Source organism: Chiloscyllium punctatum, chromosome 40 (assembly GCF_047496795.1).
Source record: "Chiloscyllium punctatum isolate Juve2018m chromosome 40, sChiPun1.3, whole genome shotgun sequence".
In the NCBI taxonomy this organism is placed as follows: Eukaryota; Metazoa; Chordata; class Chondrichthyes; order Orectolobiformes; family Hemiscylliidae; genus Chiloscyllium; species Chiloscyllium punctatum.
The window spans coordinates 50,741,220-50,764,582 of record NC_092778.1 but is presented as its reverse complement, the minus strand read 5'-3'; the positions used below and the strand labels follow the sequence as shown (position 1 = coordinate 50,764,582).

Here is a 23,363-nt window from a genome sequence, read left to right as displayed (position 1 = left end):
AAATTAAGAGGTGACCTTATTGAAACAAATAAGATTCTTAGAGGATTTGACATGGTACATATGGAAAGGTTGCTTCCCCTTCTGGGAGAGTATAGAACCACACAGCATGATCTCGGAATAAGCGGTCACGCATTTCAGACAGTGTTGAGGAGGAATTTCTTCTCTCAGAGCTGAGTGAATCTCCAGCTGAGGCTGGGTCATTAAGCATATTCCAGACTGAAACAGACATCTTGCTGATCATTAAGGGAAATGGCATTGAGGATTAACAGATTAACACATCAGCAGATCAGCAGCACGGTGGCTCAGTGGTTAGCACTGCTGCCTCACAGCACTAGGGTCCCAGGTTCGATTCCAGCCGCAGGCGACTGTCTGTGTGGAGTTTGCACATTCTCCCCGTGCCTGCATGGGTTTCCCCCGGGTACTCTGGTTTCCTCTCACAGTCCAAAGATGTGCAGGTCAGGTGAATTGGCCATGCTAAATTGCCCATAGTATTAGGTGCATTAGTCAGAGGTAAATGGGTCTGAGTGGGTTACTTTTCAGAGGGTCAGTGTGGACTAGTTGGGCCGAAGGGCCTGTTTCCACACTGTAGGGAATCTAATCAAACCATGATCTCACTGAATGGCACAGCAGAATTAATGGGCTAAATGGCATACTGTGCTCCTGGCTCAGAGGTGGGACATAACCACCACAGCACAAGAGCCCTCATACTTCTTACTATATACAATTTCTTATCAAGATTTTCAGAGATGTTATTACAGATCAGGTCTTCTGGTTCAGAAGTAGTGACATTACTATGGGGGAGGTGATGGCCTATTAATATTATGGCTAGGATATTAATCCAGAAATTTGGCTAATGTTCTGGGGACCTGCGTTCGAATCCTGTCATGGCAGATGGTGGAAATTGAATTGAATTTAAGAAAAACGAAAACTGGAATTAAGTCTAATGATCACTGTGAAACCGTTGTCATTGTCAGAAAAACCCATATGTCCTTCAGAGAAGGAAATCTGCCATCCTCACTTGGTCTAGCCCACATGTGACTCAAACCCACAGCAACATGGTTGACTTTCAACTGCTTTCTGAAATGGCTGAGCAAGCCACTCAGTTCAAGGAGAGCAAGGGATGGACAATAAATGCTGGCCAGCCAGCACTGCCCATGTCCCACAAGTGAACAAAGCAGACACTAAAACTGCATCACAAGAGCCCTCATGCTTCATATGATATAATTGTTTTTAATAGCAGTCTCTTAACCACCAAAATCAGTTAACTATTCCGGCTAGGAAACAGGGCTCAATCTAACCTGAAAACTCAGCAGTCTGCTGGAAGTGAACAGGAGCTGCAATAAACAAAGTTGTTTTCAACTTAATAAACATCGTCCTTTTCTAATGTTATATTTTAATGAACAATAACACAACGTATCACAAGAATATATAATTATACAATGCAGATATTTAGTATTCTACACACATTAATTAATCCCCATCCATAATGAACATTTCTAAATATTATGGGTTCCATGCAATGTTGCTATGGTGATACCACTCATATAACAAAATGATTATACATTTTCTGCCATCAAATAAATTGTCAACTATCAATTAAACTCATTTAATTTATTGCTATTTGCATGCTAATTTCCTTTTCACCAATTCCTTTGTTTTGGTACAAGTCGGGTTTGAAACCCATGAGTGAGTCACATCACACATGAGCTGTTAAAGTATGGGCGTGCATTGAACTGCACTGCAAAGCATCTGCTACTCTAACTCAGGCACTGGATCATTAGCTATAAACCAATGAACGCATTCCAATAAAACTGCTCAATCCCAATAATTTAGGGAAGGTGTTAAATTATTTAAAACAAACATCTTTACTAAAACAGCAGAATTCCTGGGCTTATTAAAACTGGATCACATCTCATTATTTCAACCCAAATGTGCCCAATCTTTTGACGAACAACCCACTAATGCATTTGTTGCAGGTTGGCATTCAAAGGAATACAAACCTGGGGATTTATATTTGTCTTGGCAACTCTATTCTCACACCTCAGCAGATTGCCTCTTGTGTTAGATAGACGACCAGATCTATAAACAATCAAAACTTACTCTTTGTACTCAAGGAAATTTCAGTTTATTCACATTGGCTTTACCTACATCCCAGAACCTGAACTTTCAACTGGCACCCAATTAGTAATTAAATGGAAAAATGAAAACTAAAAGAACGCAGATGCTGTAAATCAGAAACAAAAACAGAAGTTGCTGGAGACGCTCAGCAGGTCTGGCAGCATCTGTGCAGAGAAATCAGAGTTAACATTTCAGGTTCGGTGACTAGTCCTGAAACGTTAACTCTGATTTTTCTTCACAGATGCTGCCAGACCTGTTGTGTTTTTCCAGCACCTTCTGTTTTTGTTAGCAATTAAATGGCTTTCTATTTAAAGTTATTTATATTTACTTCCATTCAGTTCAGTGGAAGTGTCAACGTATTGCTTAGTTTTACAATTGATTTGAATGTTACCTAAGCAACAAGAGCAGGAGTAGGCCACCTGGCCAAACGAGCCTGTTCAAACATGCAATATGGTCATTGCTGAGCATTTCACAGACTCCGCTCCACTTACCTGCCCACTCACCATAACCCTGAATCCCTTTAGTTTTTCAAAACTCTATCGATCTTTGCCTTAAAAACATTCAATGAGGTAGCCTCAACTTCTTCACTGGGCAGGGAATTCCACAGATTCACAACCCTTATGTTCCTGCTCAACTCAGTCCTAAATCTGTTTCCCCTTATTTTGAGGCTATGCCCACTTTTAGTTTCACCCGCCCAGTGGAATCAGTCTCCCTGCTTCTATCTTATCTATTCCCTTCATAATTTTGTATGTTTCTAAAAGATCCCCACTCATTCTTCTAAATTCCATTCAGTACAGTCACAGTCTACTCAGTCTCTCAACTCGGGAATCAACTGAGTGAACCTCCTCTGAACCCTCTCCAGTGACAGTACATCCTTTCTCAAGTAAGGAGACCAAAACTACATGCAGTACTCCAAGTGTGGCCTTACCAGCACCCCAATAAGCTGCAGAATAATCTGTCCATTTTTAGACTCCACCCCTTTAGCAATTAAGGGCAATATTCCATTTGCTTTCTTAATTATCTGCTGCACCTGCAAACCAACTATTGTGATTCGTATACAAGGACACCCGGGTCCCTCTGCACTGTAGCATGCTGCAATTTTTTCCCCATTTAAATAATAGAACATGTTGCTGTTATTCCTACCAAAATGGATGACCTCACATTTACCAACATTATACCCCATTGTATACCCTAGCCCACTCAGATAATATAATGGGAGCAGTGACTCTGAAATCAATGAGGTACAGTTTGACGCTGTGATTTGAGATCTTTCAGGATACATGCACATTACACTTGGGAATACAATGCGTGTTCAGTGTAGTTTAAGCCCTCATGCTGGTAGTATCTTGCAGGATCTGATAACTCACAGTCCTTTTCCAACTTCTTACCCATTTACAGCAGAGTTTCCCAGACTGTTGGTTTTGACCCCTCGCCAGTTGTGATATGAGATTGGATGGTTGCAAGCTGTGAGGCGGCAATAGTTGCTGTGGAGCTTGGACTGGATACTAGTATAGTTTTTTTTTCTTATTTGAGATCCTTTGAACTAAATGAACTGCTCTTTGAGGTCAGATTGTTGCTTCATAAAAAGCTTTTTTTTCCAGATAAACCTTCTCAAAATATGGAAACATTAAAAATAGGAGCAGCAGGAGGCCATTTGGCCCATCATGCCCACACTAGCATTCAACATTATCATGGCCAATCCTCTATCTTGGAGAACATCCTGCTCATCTCTCATATCCCTTGACATATTAGGCTTTGAAAATCTAATTTGTTTCTTAAATATGCTCTATATCTTGGCTTCCACAGTCTTCTGCAGTAGAGAATTCTGATGCACAATACTTGGCACCCCCCCAAAGCAAACAAGAACCCTGTCCCTACTGAGAAACTGAAGACACCCCCTCTCCATCACAACAGCTTTCGTACACTCCCCCAACCCCAGCCCCAGATTTTCACTCTGAGGTCAGCCAATCTCTGAGACATGAAAATGGAGTCAGACTGGGAGAAGGTTTGGGAAGCACTGATACACAGAAACAGAACAGGAGTTTGCGTCTCCAGCACTACGACGGAGCTCAGCTCTTCACCAGCTCGCCACTGATTCACGCACAGATGTTTGAGTCATGCTCAGCTAAAGGCAAAGGGGGCTGCTGAAGAAGGAAATGAGTGTGTAAATAACTCTAAAAATGCTCATTAATTGAGGATTAGTTTAGTGACAATGAATGGTTAATTCTCCCATTAAATATGGTTGGTAATACCAAAGTATCTACATTTAGATTATATAGAACTTAGACAGAGTCATACAGCATGGAAACAGACCCTTTGGTCCATATGCCAACCATAATCCCATACTAAACTAGTCCCACCTGTCTGCGCTTGGCCCATATCCTTCCAAACATTTCTTATTCATGTGCTTATCCAAAAGTCTTTGAAACGTTGCAACTGTGCCTGCATCCACCCCTTTCTCTGGCAGTTCATTCCATGCATAAACCCCTCTTTGTGTAAAAAAAATTTCCCCTCATGCCTCTTTTAAACTTTTCTCCTCTCACCTTAAAATTTGTCCCCGGGTCTTGAAATCCCCAATCCTAGGGAACATACACCTGCCATTCACCTTATTTATGTCCCTCATAATTTTATAAACCCCTCAGCCTCTTACACTCCAGTGAAAAAGCTCCCAGCCTATTCATCCTTTCTTAATAACTCAAACGCTCCATTCCCAGCAACATCCTGGTAAATGTGTTATTGGTGACAGCAAAACGTATTAGTGCTGAAAGTAGCATTGTTCTCCCATTCCTTCTCATACATACATGCCCTGTGCTGGTCACAAAGAAAAGTAGCATCTGTCCTATGAGCTATTAGAGTGAAGTCGCATTTCAGATGTAAAAGATCCCATGGCATTATTGTAAGGAGATGGTGGCGATTTGGAGAAAGAGGTGGTTTTCTGATCAATATTTAACCCTTCAACAGAATGATCACAAGGCAGATGAGTTGATCTTTGTGGAGCCTTGCTGAGTACAAGTTGGACACAATGTTACGAAAGTGAAAGGACTAAATTAGTTCATTGGCTGCCATGTGCTTTGGGAAACCCTGAGGTGATGAAAGGCTCTATTAAATGCGAGTTCTTTCTTTCCTTTCACGCTGTGATTGAGAGAAAAAGCTGCCGCTGAAAATCAGCAATCAAAAACCTCTTCAAAGCATATATTTATCCACAATCAAAAACGCATATATGAATAAAGACAGATGGAAAATGAGCGGAATAAAAGCAAAATGTGGATGCTGGGAATCTGAAACAAACACAGAAACAATGGAGAAACTCAGCAGGTCTGGCAGCATCTATGGAAAGAGAAACAGAATTAATGTTTCAGGTCTGATATAACTCTTTTTCACAAGTTACCCCAGGTCTATACAATCCTCATGAAGGGCTTATGCCTGAAACGTCGATTCTCCTGCTCCTTGGATGCTGCCTGACCTGCTGCGCTTTTCCAGCACCACTCTTTTTGACTCTGGTCTATAGTAGAACCTCAATTATCTGAAAGAGACGGTTGGGGAGTATTTTGTTTGGATAATTGATTGTTCAGATAATTGATCTGATCATAAACAAGCGGTAATTTATGCATGCAGTTTATCCGGGTGTTATTTGGTTACCGGCAACACACACCATAATGCCATTTAACCGATAAGTGATCTATCATAAACAAGTGGTCATTTGAGTGCCGGTTATCGAACATTTCCCAGTTATCCGGCAATGCACACCATAATGCCATTTAACTGATAACTGAATGCTGAGTTGCCTTATGCCCTTTTTATGAGACCTTGAGATCTTGTTCAGATAATCTGAAAATCAGACAATTAATGATCGGATAACCGAGATTGTACTGCATACAGTCTATCCCGCTCAATAATGATAGCATGGGCATTGGAATATAAACACTTCCCATTCTATTCGAAGATCAAGAAATTTTCAATGACCATACAGTGATACAGCATGGAGGCAGACCCCTCGATCCAACCAGTCCATAAAGACCCCCATGCTCCCACACTAAACTACTCCCAAGTGCCTGCATTTGGCCCATATTCCTCTAAATCTTTATTATTCATGCACCTGCCCAAATGTCTTTTAAATGTTGTAAGTGTACCTGCATCTACTGCTTCCTCTGACAATTCATTCCATTCAGGCGCCACCCTCTGTGTGAAAGCATTGCCCTTTAGGTCCCTTCTAAATCTTTCTCCTCGCACCTTAAAGCTACATCCTGTGTCTTGGATTGCCCCTAAACTATGGAAAAAACTTTTGCTATTCATCTTATTTATACCCTTCATAGTTTTATAAACCTTTATAAGGGTGGCTCTCAACCTCCCACACTCCAGTGAAAAAAGTCCCAGCTTATCCTCCCTCTCCTTGTTAATCAAACCCTATGGGCCCGCGAGCTTCCTGGTAAATCCTTTCTGAACCCACTCCAATTTAATAGCATCCTCCCTAAAAATTTCCCAGAATGGTTGAGACATCATTTCAGCTTAAAAGAAATGAGCAATAATGTTACAGACAATAATAGTTTTCATGTCATATGAGCCCATTGTCTCATTCTGAATATCCACCGTGAAATGTTAGTTCATAAGAATTCTTCCTTCAACCCTTTAAGTGCATCAGTGCCTGGACTGTTTGCACTGACAGTTCCATTGTTCTCTAACACAGCAGAACTCTCAGACAGCCATTAAGTCCTCAATACTCACAGTGCAAAGCTCTCTTTAAAAACGTTTTTCCCACAAGGAAACTGCATCATTATATGACAAATTATATTGCCTATATGGATTAATCCATATGCATGTGTCACATTAATAGGATCCGTTTTAAAAAAAGGTTTCAAACCATTCATCAGTGATCACTTACAGTGCACTCCACTTGGCTCAATCAATTTAATTCACTTCTTAGTATAGTAAAGCTGTCTAGCAGCACTGCTTATATAATATCTTACAAATAAGTCATCCGCTTTATTACAAAGTTCACATCCATGTCACACCTCAGAACTTAGATGCACAAAAAGGTTGGAGAAAATGTGAAGTGTTTTTTGCCACATTGAAAGATGGTTAAAGCAATGATGAGGTATGTTTCATTTGCCTTCCTAAGCGTGTGCAACAGACAAAAGAATAAAAGAAATGAAAGCAAGAGGAAGCCTCAAACAGGATTACATTGCAAATATAGCACAGAAACAAGCCACTCAATCCAGCCGAGCCAGACCAGTGTTTATCCTCTGCTTCAGTATCCTCTTATCTTTCCTCATCTGAATCTCTCAGCCTGATTCTCTATTCCCATCTACCCCATAAACATGTCTAATTACTCCTTTGTATAACATCCAGTTCAGCACCGTCTGGAGTAGCAAGGACAATCATCTCACCGTTGTCTGGGTTAAAATGTCCTTTCTGAATTTCTTATTTTGTTGCTTGGTGATTACCCTACATTGAAGCCTTCTATTTTTGCTCTTCCCTACAAGTGAAAACTTCACTCTACCTTAACACAGCTTTTTAGAAGTTTGAAGACCTCTGTTAGATCATCCCTCAGCCTTCTCTGCTCAAGAAAAAAATGTCCTAGTCTGTTCATCCTCCCCTGTTAAGTATATCCCGTACATATATGTATATATATATATATATATATATATAGGTATACCGCCAGCTTATGGTGCCTTGAATCACTCAGTAAGATCATGACTAATACTTAACCTGAATATCAGAGCATAAAGAGCAGTTTGCTATCCTCACTTGGTCTTTGGTAAAGATTACATATCTGCGAGGTTGGCCACTGACTAAAGCCCAGGCTGCAAGCCAAGATTGTCCAACAGGTCTTTCATCCCTTCCGGCCTTGAACATCAGATGGTGAAAGCAGAAAGAGAGCAACTCATGAGCACACAATCACGTCCAGAAAACCCACCAAAGCCAGTCAATTACTAAAATTAACGTAAAATTGCCTTTTGAGCAGTTCTAGAAAGAGAACAAAAAATGTGAGCATCAGGGTAAAGGACAGACAGAAAGAAACTCGCCCTGCTTCCTGAAGAGAAAATTGCTCGTTACACCAATGAAAATTTAAAGGCCATAGATTTTCCTGGATCTTGGACATTTTAAGGAAGTCAGGCTGGGGGAAGAAACATAGAATCATGGAATTTTACAGGACAGCAAGAGGCCATTCAGCACATTGTGTCTGTACTGGCTTCTGAAAGACCCACCCAGCCACTCCCACTCTCCAGCCCCATCTCAATAGCCCTCGAAATTCATCACTCTCAAATATAAAACCAGGTCTCTTTGACAACCTCCCCAAGGAATCCATCTCCACCACTCTGCCAGGCAGCATGTTTCAAATGCTAACTGTAGTAATTGTAACGAGGTTAGCCAGGTGGACCTCATAGAATATGAGTTCCCTGACTGGGGCTGTTAACCTGGTCCAATCAGGGAGCCCGGGCTGATACATAAGAACAGGAGTGTCAAACATCCTGTTCACTCTGAGAGGTGGCTGTGAGGGAACTGGATCAGTGTCAAGGACTCTCCACATAACATAAAAGGGCGACTTGGTGATGGGATACCGGCCTCTGTGAAGTTATTTTACTAACAACTCTCTGAGTAAAGATGTTTCTCCTCATCTCACTCCTAGCTCTCTTGTTGACAATCTTGAAATTGTGACCCCTTGTTTCTGACATACTAAGGAGAAAGTGAGGACTGCAGATGCCAGAGATCAGAGCTGAAAATGTGTTGCTGGAAAAGCGCAGCAGGTCAGGCAGCATCCAAGGAGCAGGAGAATCGATGTTTCGGGCATGAGCCCTTCTTCAGGCTCATGCCCAAAACGTCGATTCTCCTGCTCCTTGGATGCTGCCAGACCTGCTGCGCTTTTCCAGCAGCACATTTTCAGTACTGACATACTAACTAGTGAAAACACAATGCCCTTCTTTATCCTGACAAAATTGTTCCTAAATTTGAACACATCAAGTAGGTCACCTCTTAAGCTTCTCTGCTCCAAGGAGAACGAGCCTAATTTCTTGAATCTTTCCTGTATGTAAAATCTCTCATTTCTGGTATCATTCTAGTAAATCTCCTTTGCACTCTCTCCAGGTCTTTAACATCCATCCTTAAGTAAGGTGCCCAGCACTGCACGCAATATTCCAAATGTGGACTGACCAATGATTTGCAGAAGTGCAGCATTACTTCCTGACTTTTATACTCTATGCCCCTATTTTGAAACCCAAGGATTCTATAAGTCATCTTAACACCTGTTTCAACTTGCTTGGCCACTTTTGGAGAATTATGCACTTGAACCCCAAAGTCCCTCTGCTCCAGTATTCTTGTGTGGTACCTTGAATTAAATCCTGGCTTTTCATCTTTGGCATTTGAGTTCAAATCCAGACAATTATACCAGCATTAAAATCTTCCTTTGTGGCTGGCCATGACAATATCATGATGTAACCAACCTGCAACTAAGCAGGTCTTACTCAGGAATAACCATCCGCATGCACACTCAATATGAGATCTACCAGGGCCACGAAGTTCCTGACCTCTTATAGCCTTGATTCAAGCATAAACAAAACAGCTCAGTTATTATGCGAGAGTGACTGCCCTTGACATCAAGGCCATATTTAATTGAGTGCAGTATCAAAGCTATCTCACAAAACTAGAATCAATGGAAAAAATCAGGAGGAAAACTCTCTGTTAATTGGAATCATACCTGGCAAATAGAAAAATGGTTGTGGTTGTTGGAGGTCAGCCTTCTCAGCTCCAGACATCTCTGAAGGAGTTCCTCAGATTAGTGTCCTCGGCCCCCAACTATCTTCAGCAGCTTCATCAATGGCCTTCCCTCCATCACAAGGTCAGAAGTGGGATGTTCGCTAATGATTGCACAATGCTCAGCACCATTCACGACTCCCCAGATACTGAAGCAGTCCATGTTCAAATGCAACAAAATCCGGACAACATCAAAGCCTGCGCTGACCAGTGGCAAGTGACCTTCATGTGCCAGGCAATGATGATCTCCATCAAGACAGAATCTAACCTTAGCCGCTTAATATTCAACAGCATTACCATTATTTTATCCTCACTAACAACATCCTTGGTATTAACATTTACCAAAAACTGAACTAGCCTCACCATATTGACTACAAAAGTAGGTCAGAGGCTAGAAATCCTGCAGTGAGTAACTCACCTCCTGACTCCCAAAACCCATCCACTGATAAGGGTAACTGAACTGAGATGGTAAGTGCTGAAATAGTTGTCCATCCTTGAACCTTATGAATACGAAATTCACAAAATTAGTTTTCTAAAAGCACTCACATTTTTCAAAGTTCTTTAGGAACTTGACATACTTTCCTATTGCAATTAATTCAACCAACTGCAGCTCAGCATCAACATACTGATGAAGCTTGGGCTGCACGATCCACTAGCTAACAGATGATCCTTTCCAAACAGCCTTGCTCTCTGAGACTTCCTGACAAATCCCTGAGTGGATATTGTTACAATTTATTCTTGTTTAACAGACGGCTCATTTATTATGCAACGTCAAGGGCAATTTCTAAAGGGCATTTTCTTCTCTGTCAAGATACAACCAAAGAGTGAGAGAGGGAAAGGAAGAAAGCATGCTGTACAGTTTATGTTCTACGTTCTCAAGAAAGAAACAAAGAATCAAAGTGATAGAGAAAAAGAGAGAGAAAGAGAAAAAGAAAGAAAGAGATAGAGAAAGAAAGAAAGTGAAGGGAAGAAAGAGAGAAAGAGAGAAAGAAAACAGAGAGAGAAAGAAAGGGAGAAAGAGTGAAAGGAAGAAAGAAAGAGAGAAAAAAAGAGAGAAAGGAAGAGAGTAAGAGAGAAGGAAAGAAAGAGAGAAAGTGAAGGGAAGAAAGAGAGAGAGAAAACAAAGAGAAACAGAGAAAGAAAGAGAGAGAAAGAATGAAAGAAAGAAAGAGAAAGAGAGAAAGAGAAAAAAGAAAAAAGAAAGAGAAAAAGAAAGAAAGAGAAATCAAATATTGTAGCTGAATGTACTTATGTCCTGAAGAAGGTATTTCACTGATTCTATCCTGCATGTAACTCCAGACCCCATTCTGATGTGGTTTCCCTTAAGTACCTTAACTCCTCAGAAATTTTAAGCCGACTCAAAATTCACAATAAATGAAACTTTGACTGCGGTGCCCAACACTATGACAGGAACAAAATTTCCTTGAAGAGGAAGTGAAGGGAACTATCTCCAATACACAGAAGTTCATTGCAAATGATTCATTTTCTCAGTTTATCTAAACTTTCATTGTTTCATTTGAAGAGTCATGGAAATAAAATAATTCATAGACAATTGACTGTTTGTGGACTTTGAAAGCAATGCCTTGCCCAGGGCTTAACTGAGAAACCTATGAACAAGTAATTGCTGACAATATGCATATTGAAGCTACCTCTGGTTTAGTACTTGTTGGGCTGAAGGGCCTGTTTCCACACTGTAAGTAATCTAATCTAATCTAATATGTGGCCAAGGGGGGATTTACCAGAACCGTGGCAAGGATGAATATGTGGGGAGACTAGAGAAAGTAGGGTTAATCTTTTTAGAGGAGAGAAGAATTCCAACGACTCACAAGCCACTGAATGAAAAGAAGAATGCAGTGACTACAGATTCTAGATTTGTAAATGGTAATCTCTGGGCTCTCAATATGAGGCCATAAATTGTGGATACCTGTCAATGATTTCTATCTATAATATGCAGACTGTAGTTAGATTGTGCCAATATAAAGAAATATTGCACATTTCCAGTACTTGTGATAGATTGCGATTACTCTGTTATAGTCAGCAACAAGATGATAGAAGGTCTTGGGAAATTCTGAAGAAGAGTCATACTCAACTTGAAACATTAACTCGGTTGCTCAATCTACAGATGCTGAAATTCGCTGGGTTTATTTCACACTTCCAGCATCTGCAGTACTTTGCTTCTTTTACCCTGAGATGTTTATTGTCTGCAGACTTGATGAAATATATCACAGTGACATGACAATGGTTGCACTGCTAACTTTGCTCACTAACTCTAGATGAGTAAAAGAGAGACAGCGACAAGGTGAATGACACATTTGTGTTCACACTGGTTGAATGTAATCTAACAGAGATGGTGTATCAGCTTGTCAGAATCTGGCAGCAGGTTGAATTGAATATGTCCTTGAATTGAAACCAGCAGATGACAGTCACTGAAGATTGAGTGTGATTGAATGTAACAAGTCATTTAGTGGCATTTGAAGGAGTGCTTCTATTTAACCCACTTGCTCAGAGCTCCATGTTTCTCTATGGGCTTCTCATAGTCATGCATTTTGTATATCTTCGAAAAGAGTGTAAGGCATTAAATGCAGACCAACTGTTACAAAAGTAAGAAAAAGCAAGGGTTTGCATTTATATAGCACTTTTAATGATCCCAAGATATGCTAATTACTTTAAGGCCAAGACAACACTTTTGAGGTGTCGTCACTGATGCGATATACGAAAATGACTGCCAGGTGATGTGTGGCAAGACTCTAGAAATCTGAATTACTTCCATGACTAGTCACGAGATAATCTGTTTGACATGGTGCTGGTTGCAGGTTTAATGCTGGACAATGAAATGGACAGACACAACTCATTTTTCTTTGTTCAAATAGTTCAAAGGCATCTTCTAGTTCCAGCTGAGCAGGCAGCTCTTGGGCTGACTGCACCTTTGGTACCTCACTGAAGTCTCATCCAATATGACATGCCAAGTTCATTTGGCTGAAGGTCAAGCATGTGACCACTCCATGATACCACTACATAAACCAGAATAAATACAAGCCAGAGGATTATGGGGCTCTTGTCTGATTGCACATTGACATTTGCAATCTGTTCTGTTTGCCAAGAATCATGGGGAAATTTGAGACAATGCAAAGATGAGCCACAGTCTATGACAAAAAAAAAGACCTGGGGTTTTAGGAGCAAGTAACAAGGGATCTCCATAGAGATTTTTTTTGAAATTGTTTCTGAGAATGTGAGCACCACTGGCAGGTGGCAGCATTTGATTCCCATCCCTAATTGCCCTCGAGAAGGTAGTGGTGCATGCATTATCTGCAGAAGCGATTATTCCACAAATAAGAACTCGCCACAGTTTTGATCCAAAGATTGTGAACGGATTGCGATATAATTCCCAATCAGGATGGTGTGTGGCCTGCAGCAGAATGTGAAGGTGGTAGTGCTGTCACGATCTCACAATGGTTTATGAAATAATAAAAGAATTGGGAATGGTACATCCAGCCAATCACCAGAAAGAACTGTAGAAATGCCACAATTAAATTTGAGCATCACAGTTAAAGGATAATGTTAGGAAGAGAATCACAGAATCAGAGCTAAGTAAATATAATTATTGTCATTAATGATTGATAATTCTGTCTGTCTGTCATTCGATTCATCTGAACTGCAGCAGTTCGAGACAACAGCTCACCAGCACCTTCGCAAAAGCAAGAAACATTTTTTTAGGCATCGATGACCGCATCTTGTGCATGAATACAAAAATATACATAAAACACATTCAGAATTTTAATACTCATGATCTGAACATTGTGAGGATTCTGGTTTCTCAATCTTCACGCAATTTGTCACTCAAAACAAAATTATTTCAAACATGATTTTATCAAAGAAAGCACACCAGCACCATGTCCTCAGAGAATCCAGTCCACACTTTATGTCCGATGGGTTTACTTTGGGTTTTGATGTATTTGTATTGCATTTTCATTTTTATAGATGTGGCCAATGATGAAGCAGCCAGCCTGCAAAGGATGACTGCAGAATCTAATGTGTCATCCTGCACTTCCCAGCAATTTTTAAGACCTTGAAGTGTTTCATCAAAGGCAGAGAAGAACTGATTGTCACACAAATTGTTCGTTACTCCAGGAAATTTGAATAAGGTTAGCCCTCAGATTGCACAAAAATGCACCAATTTTCCTTTCTCACTATTAAGTCTTGCCTTTTTACTCTGCTCAGATCTCTGGCTTTAAAGCATCTGTGACATCTGTGATATTAAAGGGTAGAGGGACATACAAAAAGAGACATAAACTACTGCAGGATCACATTGAGCAAATGTTATGTTTAAAGGCAGCAAAAAAAAAAGCAAACAGAATTATACTTAATACAAACAGCAATGTGGCAAGGACCAGTCAAGCTGTTTTATTAATGATGGTTTGGTGATAAATGTTAGCCTGGGACACCAGGGATTAATCTCCTGCTCTTCATCAAAATAACGATCTTTTACCTCAGCCTGAGAGAGCAGCTGGAGCCTCAGTTTAATGTCTCATCTCACCAGAAAGATCATCCTTCCTCACTTCTCTGCTTTCCCATCTAGTCTTCTGTCCTCCAGACAATCCATCAGCAAGATACCACAAGTGATCTCTCGAACCATGTGCAATATTAGTGATGATTTGTGACTTAGGTGTAATGTTTAATTAGCCTTGTAAGGCTGCACTCTGCAGCCCACAGAGAGATTTCAGCATTGATTATGAATTATGAGTACAAGGAGCTCATACCTTCCACATTCTGATGCTGCTCCACAAAAGAGAGAAGAAGTAGACGCACTAAAAAGTGAAGTTGGCAATGAATTAATCCCCTGTTACAACCACTGGGCAGAAGTGTAATCAGATGGCTTGCTCACACAATCTGAAATGTAGCAATAAGAACCACCTGAAAAGTATCTGGCCTCTCCCAGGCCTCATACTCCTGCTTTAAAGCAGCGCCATTTTTTGATGCAAGACTCTTGCTTCAGTCATGTCATGATTGAGGAATGATATCACTGCCTCATTACGAAATCCCTACCGTTTATTAATGACATTGAATTCAATGTCAGCCATGTACCATGAATGGGCTTGCCACTTTATCCATTAAGCTGCAGCAGCATGTTCCCATGCAACTAACGAAGTTCCTCAAGCATGTCAAGTGGCCATGTTAGCGGTGGCAAGACAGCATTCCGCAGGCACTGCAGCTATGCCCATGTTGGCAGGGCTCATACCATAGCACCATCCTGGGTCTTCTACCACTACCTCTTGTTGCTTCTGGTCTGTGCAATATTGCCCAACATGTCAGGAGACAAGCCAGATCATCCTGCCCCGACTGTGAACAGACAGTGTCAGTGGAGGATAGAATGGGTGTGTGACGATACCATGGCTTTAAGAGGTGTATTTGTTTGTCCGGATTATTTTTATGAAGAGAGGTTGAAACAGAGGTACCAAATGATCTGTTCAAGGCCAATAACATAACCAGCTTCTGAAGCCTTGGGATTTTTTTAAAAGTTGGAACAGTTGAAGCAGCCTGAATGGGTGAAGTTAAGCTTCCACAGAACCAGGACATTTTAAACTTTTAGCCTTCAGTAGCAGTTGCTGGGGTCTTGAAGCTGGATGTGGAAGCCCTTATTCCTCTCTCTGTTACAGCTAAAAGGGGTTCTCTTCCTGCTGCTGGAATTGCACGAGAGACAATCTATTTTACTGAATTTGCCTTTGCCAAGAGTGTGTTTATGGGATGCTACTATGTTGAAGCAGTTAATTAGTAATCTTTTTAAAATTAAGCATTCCAATAGAGTTCAAGTTAATCCAAGTCTTTTATTTTTATTTCGTCTGTATTTTAACTATAGTGTGTTTTGCTTCAAGTTGAGTAGTTTGACCAATCGAATTGTATCTGGAATGCAACACCTCACACTTACCTCTAAAATAAGAAAATGGTATGGTCTAGGCAATCTTATTAATATATTCTGAGCGGGTTTGATCTGGTCCATAACAGTCTATATATAAGCTTGAGGGTATTTGGAAGAAGGGAATGTTTGAACAGTTACCATTGCACGTTGATGCTGTGATGTCAAGTATATTCAAGGCTGAAAGAGACTCGTTTTTAATCAGTAAGGGAATCAGGCAGGAAAAGGCAGGAAATTGGGGCTGGAGATTATCAGATCATTGATGTCACTGAATGGTGCAGCAGAGTTGACGGGTTGAATAAGAACATAAGGACATGACAACCAGGAGCAGGAAAAGGAAATTCAGCTACTTGAGACTGATCCACCATTTAGTACAATTAAGGCTGATCTCATCTCAGCCTTAACTCCTCTCTGGGAGAAAGTGAACTGCAGATGCTGGAGATCAGAGTCAAAAACTGTGGTGCTGGAAAAGCACAGACGGTCAGGCAGCATCTGAGGAGCAGGAGAGTCGACGTTTTGAGCATAAGCTCTTCGTTAGGAAATTTTTCAACTCCTCTCCAGCCTCTCTCTGCTCTGATGTCTTATTATCTTATGCTTGGAGGGACAGCCTCTCTGCAAATGAGGCAGGAAAGGATTAATGTATTTGAAGAACAGAGAAAGAGGTGAAAGAGAGTCTTTATGTGAATGGGTAGATGGGAAAATAAAGTGGGTTGGACGACAATGTTAACAGTACCACTGAGGAAAGCCAAACCAAATGCAGCTCTACCCCTGAAACATGGCAAATGATGATGCAAGGGAAAGGAGGAGAGAGGAATAGAGAAGCATCAGACTTTAAGAAGCAAATTCCAGCATTTAGGGCCTGAACAGTTGAAGGCATGGCTGTTCTGATGGTGTAAGGAGAGGGAGAGCTGGGCAAGGGGTCAGGGTTAGAGGAGCAAAGAGTAGTCAAATTATTGAAGGGTTGCAGGAGGTCGAGGTGACAGAGTGAACTTACAGCTAGTCTTTCTCAGTGTGCATTCATCATCATGTTTGGAAGCTGCTTGGAAAATCCCCTATTAAATAGCATGCATGCGTTTGACATTGTACAATTGTATTCTTGGCAATCACATTTAAGGGTCAAAACATTAAGGGTTATCTGCAAACTGTGGAAATATTTCAGCCGAACAGCTGAAAATTCTTCCAAGTGTGTGAAATATCGTATCTAATGTTACACATTCACAGAGAGTCCATTGCAACCATGGAGCTGCACCAGCCTACTCCTCTGCAACCTCACTCCAATTTCCACGTTGCAGTGAAGGGGAGGGAGAATCCGCAGTAAAACTAAACATCAGTTCAAACAAATCAAAGCAAATAGCAGCGATCTGGCCACATTCACTGAATCTTGAAAAAGAGCACCTCTGAAGAATGTCAAAAACACCACAGGAAAAACATAACAAAATGGTTCCTTTCACCCAAGAGATAAAATGTTAACTCAATTCCAATTTTAATAGCTTGCAGAGATTGATCCACACAATCAATGAGCTGATTTTTAGAAGGCCATCCTGCATTGGCTAAATGACGATTAAGGAGCCCGTCACACATATATGCACCATCATCTGTTTTCTCATTGTAATAATTTATCACTTCACAAGATCATGAAAATCTCTCTCACTGCCACGAGTTGGCTAACAATATTAAACAGGAGCCTGAGAAACAATCCACCCACAGTTCACAGTTTATTGCTTCATCCTTTCACTGCTAGGAAAACTGATATACAGTACACAGTGCCGTTGTGTCAATCCATGCCAAGTGTCCAAAATTCACTGCTTGCTCAAGTCAGTCTGTAGTCAAGCTCCTTAAAATGATCATTTTAGCCCCATGTCTAAATATCCAATCAATGAGAAATCTTAGTGTATCACTCCATTGATGAAAATAAATAGAACAAATGGAGCAACTAGTTTTCAAATCTCTCCCAATATCACACCTCTACCAGTCGTATGTGCTTTTGTATTCATTAAATTCAGAACAACTTGTCTGATAATAGCACAACGTGTTACTCTTAAAGTTTAAAGCTTCCCTGTATATTATTCATCAGAGGATTTAATCCATTTACTTCTAGTGGATTTTAAGTTTCAATTGAATTAGCAAAAAGATTTAATACAACGGTATCATGTATTGTACAATAATATCTTTCAACATAACTTCCATAATGATTTCCTCAATGCTTAAAGTACCAATTTAGTGTTTTCTAATTTGACCTTCTTTTTATTTATTTTCGTTAATACAAGTCAGACGTCAGTTATATCCTCAGCAATGAAATGACTTTGGGCAGTGCCAACTCAGAAAATGTAGTTTAATAAAGACAACAGTATCAAAATGATGCCACACACCCATTCTATAAGCCTCATATTTAACTAGAGTGCCCCATAATATCATACATTGAGTGCTGGATATTACACCCATGAATCTATACATGATCTGGTCTGATCTTTTCACTCAACGTACAGATCCACCTACCTGAATGTTGTCAAATGATGTTTTGTTTGTGACATCATACAGCAACAAAAGAGCTGTAAAAGGAAGAAAAATAATTGATAAAATTACGTCACAAATCAATTGAGATTTTTAAGTTCTAAGCCATACAAAAGAGATTTTGTCTAGCTGGCTTGCATGAGTAATTTATTGAAATTAGTCAGGAGTGTTGCCAAACAAAGAGACCTGAAGTGCAGGTTCATAGTTCCTTGAAAGTGGAGTCACAGGTAGACAGGATAGTGTAAAAGGTGTTTAATATGTGTTCCTTTATTAGTCAGAGCAGTGGGTATAGGGCTTGGGAGGTCATTGCAGCTGCTTAGGACATTGGTTAGGCCACTATTGGAATACTGCATTCAGTTCTGGTCTCCTTGCTACAGAAAGATGTTGTGAAACTTGAAAGGGTTCAGAAAAGATTCACAAGGATGTTGTCCGGGGTTGGAGGGTTTGAGCTAGAGGGAAAGGCTGGATAGACTGGGGCTATTTTCCCTGGAGTGTCAAAGTCTGAGGGGTGACCTTATAGAGGTTTATAATATCATGAAGGGCATGGATAGGGTAAATTGACAAGGTCTTTTCCCCAGCATGGGGGAGCCCAATACTAGAGGTTTAAGGTGAGAGGGGCAAGATTTTAAAAAAGCCTAAGGGGCAACATTTTCACGTAGAGGATAGTGTGTATAGGGAATGAGCTACCAAAGGAAATGGTGGAGGCCAGTACAATTACAACATTTAAAAGGCATCTAGATGGATATATGAATAGGAAAGATTTAGAGGGATATGGGCCAAGTGCTGGCAAATGGGACTAGATTAATTTAGGCTTTCTGGTCAGCATGGACAGGTTGGACCGAAGGATCTGTGTCCATGCTGTACATCTCTATGACTTTGTGACTCTATGAAATGAACAAAGATGATGCAGGTTTTGCAATGGTAATGATGATGAACTCCCAGGTGAGACACCCCAGTTCCTTTGGAAAATCAACAAAATGAACAGTATTTCTTTTTTGTGCTGTTTGATTCACTGTGAAATCCTTTGAACAAATCACATTTTGTTGTAAGAAGTGCAGTTGGGTTTTTCACAGTGCTTATTATTATTTATGAATACCTTCACAGGTCCTGACAATTGACTTTTATATTCATGGAATTTCAAAATTCTCCATAAAGATAAAAAAACTACATAATTTCAAAAAAAATTTTATCTCTTTATTAGCTTCTCTCTTATTCTAATTGTTCACCATCTGAAATTTAAAAGGGAAGGAATTCAATGCTTTTAACTCCTGTATTTGCCGTATAAATGAGTTCTTCAGTGTGGCTGGCTGGATTGCTGGATATGTCTTTTGAAAATAACTGCACTGAGGCTGAGGAGAAAGTGAGGATTGCAGAGTTGAGAGTTGAGAGAACAGCAGGACAGGCAGCAACTGATGAGCAGGAGAATCGACCTTTTAAAGTTTCCTGATGAAGTGCTTATGCCCAAAACATCAACTCTCCTGCTCCGTGGATGCTCTCTGACCTGCTGTGCTTTTCCAACACCACACTGAAGCTGATCCCATCACCAAGTCACCCTTCATTTACACATGAACCATCAGAGTCATAGAGTCATAATTATACAGCATGGAAACAGATCCTTCAGTCTAACAAGTCCATTCTGAACGTAATCTCAAACTAAACTTGTCCCACCTCCTGCTCTTGGCACATAATCCTCCAAACCTTTTCTATTCATGTACTTATTAAAATGTCTTTTAAACATTATAATTGTGCCCACATCCACCACTTCCTTAGGAAGCTCATTAAACACCCTCCTTGACCTTAGCACCGCTTCTTCAGAGTCAGCTCTCTCACGTTTTCCACTTTTTATCTGTCAGCCAGGGCTCTCTGATTGGACCAAATTAACAGCCTCAATCAAAGAACTCATATTCTATGAGGTCCAGCTGGCTAACCTCATTAGAATCACCGCATCTTTGACTTCACACCAGATTTAAACTGTGTCAGGAATGGGGAGGCCCACAGTGTACAGAATCTAGATTCTAGTGAGGAGCTACTTTTAATAGTCACAGGTGAGCAACCTGCCTTTGCTGCAGACCACAAAATGCAATCCATTAATTTTTAAAATATTAACATTAACAGGAAGCTAATAGCAAAAATTTCACCAATCAGACAGGGGAATAAATATCATTATACAATGCTCAATGCTTTTGTGGCAAATTTCTTTAGCTGTTCAGATCACAACATTGTGGGTATATTGGCAAGTGTATATTTTAGGATGCACAACTTTATCAAGATTATGTAAAAAGGCTTTATGGGCTAAAGGATCTAGTTTGTCCATCATTGTTTGTATGTTTATTTGTGCTTAACTGTCACTTTTGTTTAACTCGTTCATGAGATGTGGGTATTACCGTCTGGATCAGTGTTGATTGCCCATTCCTAAGGGCTCAAAGGGCAATTAAGATTTCGCCACATTGCTGTGGGTCTGGCTTCACAGGTAGGCTAGACCCGGTGAGGATGGCAGATTTCCTTCCCTCAAGGATATTAGTGAATGAGAATCCCCGGATGGGTTTTTCCTGGCAATGGTCATCATTATTTCCAAATTATTATTGTATACAAATTCCAACAACTGCCATGGTGGGGTTCTAGCCCAAGTCCCTCGAAAAAAACCTAGGTCTCTGGATTAATAGTCTAATGATAATACCATCAGGCTGTCATGTCTACAGATAGCTCATCTATAACACGATAGTTGTGTCCTTGTCCAATCCCGCACTATGGAAAAGTCACACTTTAGAAATAGTACTTGAAGTATTGGTAATATAATCACGTTACAGCCAACAGAAGTTTTAAAAGTTTGCACTTTAGAAACAATGTCCCCAATTTGTCAATTGTATTGCAGCAAATTTGCATTAACAAAACACACGTTATAGCGGAACGAACTGTATTGATGAAAATAGATGAAGTCCAGTGTTAAATGCAGACAGAAAGCTTTAAAAAATTGAATGTCACCACAGGACTGAATTTTACAGGATTCTGCGATACCCATCTCCCCTCTATGCTGTAAGGCTGGTGTGGGGTGGGGTTTGCGTGTGGAAGTCCACCCATGATGGCAGCGAGGCGAGACTTCCGTCCCTTTCCTGGGAGGACATGTGATTGTCCACACCACGGCCAGTCAGGAACAGTGGCCATTTCTGGGCCTACAAGTTGTTCCTGAAGCCCAACAGCCCCGACTGACATAACAAGTACAGGGTCCAGGCTGTAGGTATGGTAGGGCGGGGTGGGTTGAGATGAGTTGGTTTAGGGTGCCTGCCTGAAGGATTAAAGGTGGTGGGTTAAACAAAAGAGGATGTGTTTCTGATGGGCCAAGGAGCCTCCTGGGCTGACAACCCGCAGAGTGAATATTAATGAGCTTCTTGTGATGTGTGGGCCTCCTCCCAACTGCGACTCAAAGACTGAATGATCATTAATTGGCCCCATTTTAGATTTCATGTCTAGGAGACCGTGTGGAAGTAAAATGGAGGTGGATGCAGCCTTGATTGGCTCCCTTTTACGAGAACATCATGAAAATGACAAGGGGTGTTTACAAAGGAGTTGGAGAGAAACTGGGACCATTGGTGGAGGGTTCAATAACTGGAGAGTCCAAGTTTTAAACTGATTGGTTCAAAGAATTTAAGGCATGAAGAAAAGCTGTATTGCTCAACAAGGGAGCTACAATCCCAGCACAGTCCTTCAGGGGCTAGTGGAGAGAGAGTCAGTGGTTTTCAAAAGGAAATTGGGTAAGTATCTGAATGGAAAACATGTGCAAAGCATTGGGGTATAGCTGAATGAGCAGGGCTTGCCAAAATACTCTTGCAAATAGCCAGCATGCTTTTGCAGGTCCAACTAGTCTTCTACAATCCTGTAACCATTCTAGGGTTCTAATATTGATCAAACATTATCACTAGTTTAGAATATTAATCACACAACTTCTAAAAGAAGAGACCTACCTGCAGACCAACTAACCTGGTATTAATTCAAAAATACCTTAAACGTGTTCCCTTCAAAGCCTTTCAGAACTGTACAGTTAAAACTTCCAAAAGACACAAGTGCTGATCAACTTGACAAGAAGCAGACTCCTGCATCACAACTCTAACATTTCCAATAAGTTTCTCTGTCTTTGCTCAGACTAAAGTTCATCATACCCACTGCCTGCTATAGTGAGATCTACAAAAGCCAGGTTGGGGCCCAGTAGGTAGTAAAACAGATATTAACTATCTTCATTATCACTGCAGTTTGGAAACAGAACTTGCAATTTCTTTTAATCAGTTCCAACTCCTTTGCTTGCTCAGGATATCATGCTGCCGTACCTTGTGAGAACGTGTTTGGGGTGTCCCTTGCAGGCTACTGTACTGTTTGTGGATGGTTTCCTGGCTGATTGTCATTGCGATGCAGAGCATTTTGACAGAGCTGAAATGGGAGGGTATTCACAAACAAAAACAGTCGGGCAGATTTTCTACAGGTCATTCAGGTGTTACTTCAGTTTACATGGAATTTGGGAAACTGTGGAATTCCCAAGAAATAAACTCCAACTGAATAGCCGAAGAAATTCAATCTTCCGCTGGGCATTTCCTAAGTCTGGAGCCCACCAAAGTCTCCACAAGACTTCAAATGGTTCCAATGACATTTGGGAAGGTTGTTTGGCAGGAAAAGGTAAACTGTTAAATGCATAGTCAATCTCCTGTTACTGTTAAATTGATCCCATACTTAACACACAAGTCCAAGTACACTTCCTCCAAGTGACTTCCACACTCTAGGCCCACGCCTGACAAATCCAGGAGCTGACATTCTCCCCAAGACCTATTCTTCACCCCAGAGCCCAACACACCTCTCTCAGCAGGAAACCACCCCTTTAGCCCCCCCACTACCACCTCCAGTCCTGTTCTCTCCCCCACCCATCACTAGCTCCATCTGATCAGATCTCCCATGAAACCCAAGCCAACCCGGTACCTCTCCCCAATACTGTCAGCACAGGACCAGACCCCTACCCTGCTGCCAAACACAACCACCCACTCCCTTCACTCCTCTGGACCAAACCATCTATTCCCCCGCTAACCCCTTCTGC

General features: G+C 40.9%; 1 protein-coding gene across 1 annotated transcript in view; it reads right to left on the bottom strand.

Moving 5' to 3' along the window:
- Positions 1-23,363, bottom strand: part of LOC140464599 (ras-related protein Rab-26-like) — a 364,725-nt gene that overhangs the window by 101,723 nt on the left and 239,639 nt on the right. Inside the window, exon 5 of the mRNA XM_072559863.1 lies at positions 18,275-18,327. Within this exon, the coding sequence (XP_072415964.1) occupies positions 18,275-18,327 (53 nt within the window). The remainder of the gene's footprint in view (positions 1-18,274; positions 18,328-23,363) is intronic.